The sequence below is a fragment of the Populus euphratica genome, unplaced genomic scaffold (genome assembly GCF_000495115.2).
Source record: "Populus euphratica unplaced genomic scaffold, PopEup_1.0 scaffold10.1, whole genome shotgun sequence".
NCBI classification, from domain to species: domain Eukaryota; kingdom Viridiplantae; phylum Streptophyta; class Magnoliopsida; order Malpighiales; family Salicaceae; genus Populus; species Populus euphratica.
In genome coordinates, this window is record NW_011499856.1 from 1,763,855 (window position 1) to 1,772,441 (window position 8,587).

The 8,587-nt window shown below is 33.3% G+C and overlaps 1 protein-coding gene across 1 annotated transcript; it reads left to right on the plus strand.

Annotated features, from left to right (window-relative positions):
- Nucleotides 1–3,735: 3,735 nt before the first annotated feature.
- LOC105123372 (ribulose bisphosphate carboxylase small chain, chloroplastic-like) lies at nucleotides 3,736–5,044 on the plus strand. The gene is made up of 3 exons (XM_011022942.1): nucleotides 3,736–3,987; nucleotides 4,124–4,258; nucleotides 4,617–5,044. The coding sequence occupies exons 1-3, from the start codon at nucleotides 3,808–3,810 to the stop codon at nucleotides 4,845–4,847; spliced, it is 546 nt and encodes a 181-aa protein (XP_011021244.1). The 5' UTR covers nucleotides 3,736–3,807; the 3' UTR covers nucleotides 4,848–5,044.
- The last annotated feature ends 3,543 nt before the right edge of the window (nucleotides 5,045–8,587 follow it).

Consider the following 8,587-nt stretch of genomic DNA (forward strand, 5'->3'; position numbering starts at 1 on the left):
AGGGGCACTTTATTCTTAATATCAAAACTGTATGAGTGTTTCAAAAAAAAAATATTAAAACCCAAAAATTATTCATCTACGTTAAAATCATTAAATCAGTCCAGAAAATTATAAAGTTATAAAAGTTCATTAAAAAAATATTAAATCATTTTAACTATTTATATGTGTGTGGTTAATTATTTTATATAGTTTGAAAATAGGAAAAACAGCTATTTTATTTTAATTATTTAACTATAAAAAATCACATGATTAATCTCGAATATATCAAACATTTAAATCTGTTCTTTCCATCAAGTATCAGTGAAGAATATTTAACATATAATTGAATAACATAGATGCAATAATAAAAGAAATAGCAATGAAAAAAATATAAGCATCTCAAAAGCTATACCAAGATATCGGAGTGTTCTTGCACGCCTTTTCAAAGAGAGGTGGGCAGCAGGCTAGACTAGGCGGGTTTACAAAGCATAAAAAAACTAGAAAAAATAAAAAATAAATAAAAAAATGGGGTCCTCCTCCAACAAATGGGCGGCCGCTGATAATTTGGAGTCGGACCAATGACTCCTCCCTCCACCTTTAATAATGGGTAGATTTCCAGGTCTTCACAGGCACAAAGTTTTAGTAGTACTGTAGATTATTTTAACTTTGACTTTGGTAATAGTTTCTGCTTTGACCACCTAACTTCTCCATGGCTAGCCAACCATCTTTAAATTTTGCCTTTCATTCAACGCATGCTGCCCAGAAATCTAAAAATGTTCCTTGTTTGACCCTTTTCTGCATTACTCATGTTATTTAATAATTGTATTGTGTTTGTTATGTTATGCTATGATGAGTTGAAAAATTAAACATAATTAGTTGTTTGATGATGAAATTCTAAGTTATATTGCTAATAAAATTATTTAAATTAAAGAGTTTATTTAATAAATTAAATATTTTACTAAAAAACTAAATGAATTATTTATTTGAAAAAATACATAAATGCCATGGAGAGACATAAGTGAGAAAAATAACAAAAACATTGCATGTTGTTTTTGGCAGGTAGAACGTCTGACTAAATACTTTAATTAACATCCACACACAATTGAGATCTAAAAAATAAAATAATTCATATTGGTTGATTGTAAAATCTTAATTATTGTTAGAAATATGATTGCAACTAAATTAATCATTATGTATAAAACAAATGGGATTGTTGTTAATTTATTTAATTTTAACATATTTAATGTTATTTTTGTCTTTTAAATAAAATGAAAAATGTAGTTTTCCATTAAAAAAATCATTTCCCATATATTTTGAAGTGGAAATTAATATATATTTTATTTTATTTTTTAAAAAATCATATTTCAACTTTAAACGTTAAGAAGTGAATTTTTTAAAATTCTAATAAAAAAATTTTTCGATAATGTTTTCTAAAAAATAACAAATAAAAGGCCAATCAAGCAATTAAAAACTTTTTAAGCCTGCAATATTTTTAAATGAAACAAATAGAAAAAAAATGCAGATTTAACCAAGAATTGTTATGTACTTTATACCCCATAAAAATGAAAAGACATTAAAAAAAAACCAAGAATGGTCGAGTGTGTCAACACACAAGTTTAATATATTATATACAATGGTGCATCAAGAATACAAATAAAAAAGATCGAAAATGCATTCTAATGCTTAGCCTAGCGGTGGAAGGGACTTGTCTTCTTCCACTGCACCTGAATTCGAGTCCTAACGTGTACGCCTGTCATCCCCGTGGTGCCTGTTATTCCCGCGATGCCTTACATGGTTACTGGGTTTGCAGGGTATTCAATGAGTCGTGGGAATTAGTCGTGGTGCGCGCAAGTTGGCCTGAACACCCCATATAAATAAAAAAAAATAATCCAAAATAGCCTAACCAAGGATACATGTAGCCCAGCCAAGGCTATTTGTTAATGCCTGAACCGAGGCTGCTTGTGGATGGCCTAACCGAGGCTAGTGGCCTAATCGAAAGAGAGAAGGTGAGGGAAAAAATTGATGCAGTCTAGCATATCCAATCGAACTCATGAGTCCAGCCGAGACCGAGAGGAGAAGGAAAAGGGCTGACCCAATCCACCCTCTATAGCCTTGGTCAAGCCCAACTGAACCCTCTTTAGCCTAAAACAAACAGACGGTGGAGAAAAGAAGGAGAATGGTAGTCCAACCTTGGCTTAATAAGTGGCCTTTAATGGCTACTTTCTCTCGCCAATAAATTGTCTCAAATCAATTTTTTCACGGATGATTATTCTTCATCCTAACTCCCTAGCTAATACACCTAACATGTAACAATTCTTGTAAATCTAATATTGAATTATAAAATTTTAAAAAATTAAATTATAAAAAATGAAAAAATGAATAAATTCAATATTTCAATATTTTATGAGGATATGAACAGTGAACACACACACATGTTAAATCAAACATGTACAAATTCATAAAACAAAGGACATGATCAATAAGAGCCAGCAGGGAAGAAACGGTGAGGAGTTGTGGTGGTAGCACTGAATGAGAAAAAAAAAATGGTCTGAGCCCACATGCTCTTTACAGATGGCCTTGAGAAGCTTCTATAGGCCAATTGAAACATCTAGACCGTTTCCTTTGTTTTCCCCGGAATATGTAGCATTGGGTTTCATAAATACACCGGACCCGACCATCAAAACTTTGTCTGGTGGACTAAATTTAGACATTTAAAGGGCCCGATGCATAGTTTTGACTTTTGACTGTGAGACCTAACAGGCCTACACGGTCCAAACTTGAGGGACCTGAACATCAATGGGGCTTTCAGCAAGTTTAGGTTTTCATTCTCGATAATGGAAGCTCCATCCCTTTTCTAATACTTCAAGTTTAAAGTCTTCCTCCTAAAAGCTCCATTGTGCAATTCAAGGTTGAGTGTAAAAGAGGCTCGGAATTCATTTTCGATAACATTGACATACAGTTATATTTTTTTATTAACATGATTGTTCAATTGTATCTTCACTAATCTTATAACCTCTAAAAGTTAACAATTATATAAATTTTTAATAATCCTAAAAGATTCGAACCCTTAATAATTAAGGAATAAACTTAAAATCTCATCATTTGATACTAATTAAAAATGTTCGTCTTCCAAGCAGTAGTGACCATGTCAAAGAAATCAACCCATGCATGCAATCTGTATCAAGTTCTTAGAAGAGATTGATTTTGAAAAAAAAGTTTACAATTAAGGGCATCGTTAACTTTCATTCTTTAATCCACTTGATGATGTATTTTCCAGCTAATAAAATTTTAAAAAACAATCATTATCTTATTTTCCGGCACCGTCCAAGCCCTCGACACTCCATCCAAATGTGATGTGAACTTAAATGAGTAGAGCCCATGTGTACGAGCGTCACTAAGATCCTCTGGTCGATTGCCGAGAACCACAAGGGTGGTCATATGCATCTTAAAGGGGCTTGAAGCAGAGAGTAGAAGCCAAAGCTCGACTCGGTGATGACCTAAAATGAACCAGTATCACACATCCATGTCCTCCCGAGGATGAGATAAGGTCCTGGAGCTTCTTCCACGTGGCAAATCTATTGTGGTGCCTAACGATAAGGCTAGCATTCCAAGAATTTCCACCCTCATGTGGATAGAATGGTGTCATGTCATCACATATCGTATCCAACGGTCACATTTTGTTCAGTATCAACCACGATAGCTTGTGGCCATACGATATGAGATAGACAAGTTGAAGCATTATAAATACGGTGTAGCAGGAGTACTTTAATCTTGCAAAACTAGCAAAACCACATATAGAGGGTGTAATAGCTAATTAGCTTGTAAGAGATGGCTTCCTCTGTGATTTCATCGGCGGCCGTTGCCACAGTTAACCGCACCCCGGCACAGGCCAACATGGTTGCGCCATTCAACGGCCTCAAGTCTACCTCAGCTTTCCCGGTCACCAGAAAGGCTAACAATGACATTACTTCCATTGCAAGCAATGGCGGAAGAGTTCAATGCATGCAGGTAAAACCTTTTAAACAACTTTGGTACAACGTTGTTAGTTTTATTCTACTTGGAATTAATTAACTTTCTTTGCTCCCTTCTTTTTTCTTTTTTATTTCTTTTCTTTTCTTTTTTTTTTTTTAAAAAATGCGTATAGGTGTGGCCTCCAACAGGATTGAAGAAGTTCGAGACTCTTTCTTACCTCCCAGATCTCACTACCGAGCAATTGGCCAAGGAAATTGACTACCTTCTTCGCATGAAGTGGGTTCCTTGCTTGGAATTCGAGTTGGAGGTGATAAGTCCAATCTCATAATCATACAATTTTCACTAATAATAATTATTATTATTACAAGGTGATGATTAACCATATAGAGCATGTTTGGTGTTTTCTGTATTTTGATGTGCGGAAATTAAAAAAATTAAAAAAAATTAAAAAAATTCAACATATTTCTGATCGAAAAACAACTATTACAATTTTATATGACCAGCATACTAAATTAATTGTGCCTGTACTTTTACATTGAACACATTATAATTACAGGTAACTTAATTAAGCATTTAAGCGGATTCTTAGTTCCTCAATATAGTCACATATAAGGTTTGTGATTAATTGTTTATAGACACCAACTTGTAAATGTTTGATTATGCAGAAAGGTTGGGTCTACCGCGAGCACCACAGGTCCCCAGGGTACTATGATGGACGCTACTGGACTATGTGGAAGCTACCCATGTTTGGATGCACTCAGGCATCTCAGGTGCTGATTGAGCTCGAGGAGGCGAAGAAAGCTTACCCTAACTCCTTTATCCGTATCATTGGATTCGACAACGTTCGTCAAGTGCAGTGCATCAGTTTTATCGCCTCCAAGCCAAAAGGTGTCTAAGTCCCAAGATTTGACGAGTCCCTAGCTATCTGTTAGGGTTGCTTTGTTCAAAGTGTACCTCTGGCAAAAAGATCGTTGCTTTTCCTTTTTTTATTGGGTTTTTGAAGATCAATATTCTACTTTGTTTTTGCTTTCTGGATTCGGATGCTGAATCGAACGCTGAGACTAGTTGAATAAAAAGTTGTTTATTTTTAATTTCGATCCGTGCATGTGAAACCATTAATCTGGTATGCCTCTTTGCCTTCAGCATCTTTGGTTGATGTTTATACATATATATATAGTGTTGATTTTAAGGCACCATTAATGGAGGAATGGCTCTTTCCTGTGACTTTAAATTAGTCTAATTGATATTGAGCATTTAACCTTAGCTCCCAAAACATTGAGCATTTCCTTGTGGATTTTGGGAGTTCATCTCTTAATCTTCCATGGATAATTACATCAGACCTTGAGCACAAGATTGAATGGAACATGATAGCTTAATGTTCTTAAAGAAGAACGCCAATGTGGCTTATCTGCACCAGATGGGTTTCTCTGTTGTATTCAGCTGTTCCCTCCCGATCCTTGGTTTAACTACCTGCCAAATTAAGACACCACTTGTCTAAGAAAATAGCCTTTTTTTTGGCTTGCATTGACATTGATGATCGAAGCAAATGAGTAACTTCCAAATCCAATGACTGAAAATATATGGTGGCCTAACTGTAGTGAGAGTCCTGTTTAAATTTTGACTATATGCCCCTTAATGTTCATCATCAGCCTGCAACTTTCTGCTTGAAAGCCAGATGATAGCATTGGAAGATCAAATAGTACTCTATTCCCAGCTCTTTAAAGAATACGTATGGTTAAGCAAACGGAGCATTCAAATTTCTGACTCATTGTTTTTCGTCAGAACTCTAGTTTCAGTACAATGGCCTGGAATTCACAAATTTGATTGAGCTACTGTATAATCCGCTGCCTTTTCTATGAAACAGTCACATCCACCACAGAATTCAAGTGTTCTGTACATGTTTTCTATAGGCATCCCAAATTAGCAACTTGAAATTACAAAGTAGATTGACTAGTGTGCTCCCTTTTGTTTTCTTTTCTTTCGGGTCTAAATTAAGAATTATCTTCTTGTTTAGAATTGGGGAGACTATTCGAACGACAAGAGGCCAAGCTAGGCAGAGACAAGCATGGTGAACTTTTTTTAAAAAAATACCCACTTCGGCAGCCTAAGTTGAGTGGATAGTATTCTCCCAAATTAAATCTCGGGAGAGAGTATATTCATGTGGTTCGGTCTGTTGTTTTCCTTCATGAATTTGAATGGTTCAGCCATTGATAGCTACACTTGTGGACATGCCATGACTAAGATAAGATGAGGGTGGAGATAAGAAGCGTTCACTCTTTCATTTTAGCCACCTCACAGTTATTTTATATTTCTTCATTTTGTGGATGAGATGTCAGTTTCAAGGTATTTTCACCAGAAAGATGGGAGCTCCAAGACAACAACAATTTACAAAAATCTAAACCAAACACGGGTTCCCATCACTGAATTATTAGGTAGTTGTTTATCTCGAATCATTGGTCAATTCTTTCTATGTATTTTTATTTCAATGATTTTAGTACAATTACTTGTATTTTTCTGTGCTCTCTACAGGAAAAAACACACACTAAATCACTGTTTTTATTTCAATGATTTTAGTACAATTACATGTATTTTTTTGCGCTCCCTACAGGAAAAAAAAAACATTAAATCACTTTATTTATTCTTTTCTAAATTATTAACCCCCAAAATTAGAATTGAAATATATCTACAGTTTCTTTCCCATAAAACTTGAAAAGGAAATACAAGATTTCAATTTATGGTCTATGGCCGCTGTGCTGAATCATGTCATTGTCATTCCAACTTTAGTGTTCATCTTTTATAACTTTGGTTGATGCATTCTTGTAGGTAATCTAAACCATCACCACAAGATGTTTTTTGATGGGGCTCCAAACATTATTTACCACGAATCATATATGATCAAAATCGCTTTCATTTTGATGGGACTATGACGGGTATAACAATTTAAATAAAAAAAAATTAAGTTAACCCTGTTTATTGTAAAATCATATTATTTTAATTTAAATCAAAAAAATATTATTTAAAAAAATCAAAACTGTTCTAAATAAAAATTAATAAATAAATAATTGGAGCTTACTTAATTGCATTTTATCCAAGTTTACATTATTCAAAAGTAAACTCGATGAGGATTAAGTTTGGTCACCGAGTCACTCTGCCAAGCCGGATTTTATAACTGTTGCTAAGACTGTCATTGGGCTTCTACTTCTCTAATGGGCCTGGTCCATTTGACTGCACTTTCGGCTTGGGCTATGGGTAAAGAGGTGCTGAATATTTTACATAGAAGAGACCAAAAGGAAGGCTGAGGCCGCTAAAGGGCTTTCAAACTGTAGATGACAGTGATCTTCAAGTCCTGTAGAAATAAGATGCGTTAGGGTAATTTTTCAAGGCAAAGGCCCAACTTAACGTACAATATTTCAAGTCTTCAGAATTTATTTTTCAATTTTGTATTATTTTTTAGCATTGTGCTGAAAGACTAGATCCATGCAATAATTTCTTGATTTTAAATTTAATTTAAATTAAATTTCGGAAAAGGAAATAATATATGATAACATGACTACTTTGGTGCTCATAAACGCATAATATGATCCAGTAATTCTCTTCCTTTTCTTTTATACATTTGTTTCAAGCTGTTGTGTGCATGCAGTTCCTCTCTTGCAACTGTGACTGATGAACTCGTTGACATTTAAGACTGGGCTGAGTTTTTCAGGATCATCATGATCTAGGCAAGTGATTAATAACTTCCACGAGCTTTCATACCAAAAACAAGTTTTCTATCAGAATAATCCTCCGATACTTGATTTTGTCAGTGTAAGATAAAGAGTACGTGAAGTATGAAAATAACACGAGGACTAGGGGAAAAGGTGCATGGAGAGGGGAGCATAAGCAGGGAAAGAGCAATGTGTGTCGTTCATGGGTTTGTTGTTCTTGAATAATTTTTTTTTATTTGATGATCTAAAATATTTATAAATTTTATTTATATCATTTTTTTTTTTGCTAAGAGTAGTGTAATGATAAAAAATACTTGAAAATTGAGTAATTAGTTGTTATGTGTTATTAGTTTATTATTAAAAAGGTGAATACCCATTATTAGTAATGGTGCCTCACTATGATTTTGGTGGAAAGATAAGTGGTTGGGTTGTATCCTCTAAGATGACATATGAACATAAAGTAATGGTTGGTGAAAAAGTATTCCTTTTTCATTGTGAAAATTTAATTTATTTGTTTCTGTATTGTATTTTAAAAGTATTAAAAAAAAATTAATTTGATTCATTGTGAAAATTTAATTTATTTGTTTTTGTATTTTAAAAAAAGATTTAATTTGATTTATTTTTTTATTTGTTTTAAATTAATATTTTTAAATTATTTTGATATGCTGATATCAATAATATTTTTTTTAAATAAAAAAAATTTATTTTAATATATTTTTAAATAAAAAAATTTTAAAAAATAATTATAACCGTAAAAAAACATAATGGAGAAACTGTTTGGTTTTGGTGAGAGTAAGGACGAGAATAAGGCAGCATGGGTGGTTGTTTGGGATTGTCTTGACTTTATGATGCTTCATAATATCTGTAAAAACATATTTATAAATATAGGAGTGGTTTAAATAATTTTTATTTAAAAATATATTGAAATATTA

Bases quoted from the DNA above. Each gene is read 5' to 3' on its own strand.
- LOC105123372 (XM_011022942.1), top strand. From the start codon at position 3,808: ATGGCTTCCTCTGTGATTTCATCGGCGGCCGTTGCCACAGTTAACCGC. The intron at 3,988-4,123 runs GTAAAACCTTTT...AAATGCGTATAG, and splicing joins GAAGAGTTCAATGCATGCAG to GTGTGGCCTCCAACAGGATT. The intron at 4,259-4,616 runs GTGATAAGTCCA...TTGATTATGCAG, and splicing joins GCTTGGAATTCGAGTTGGAG to AAAGGTTGGGTCTACCGCGA.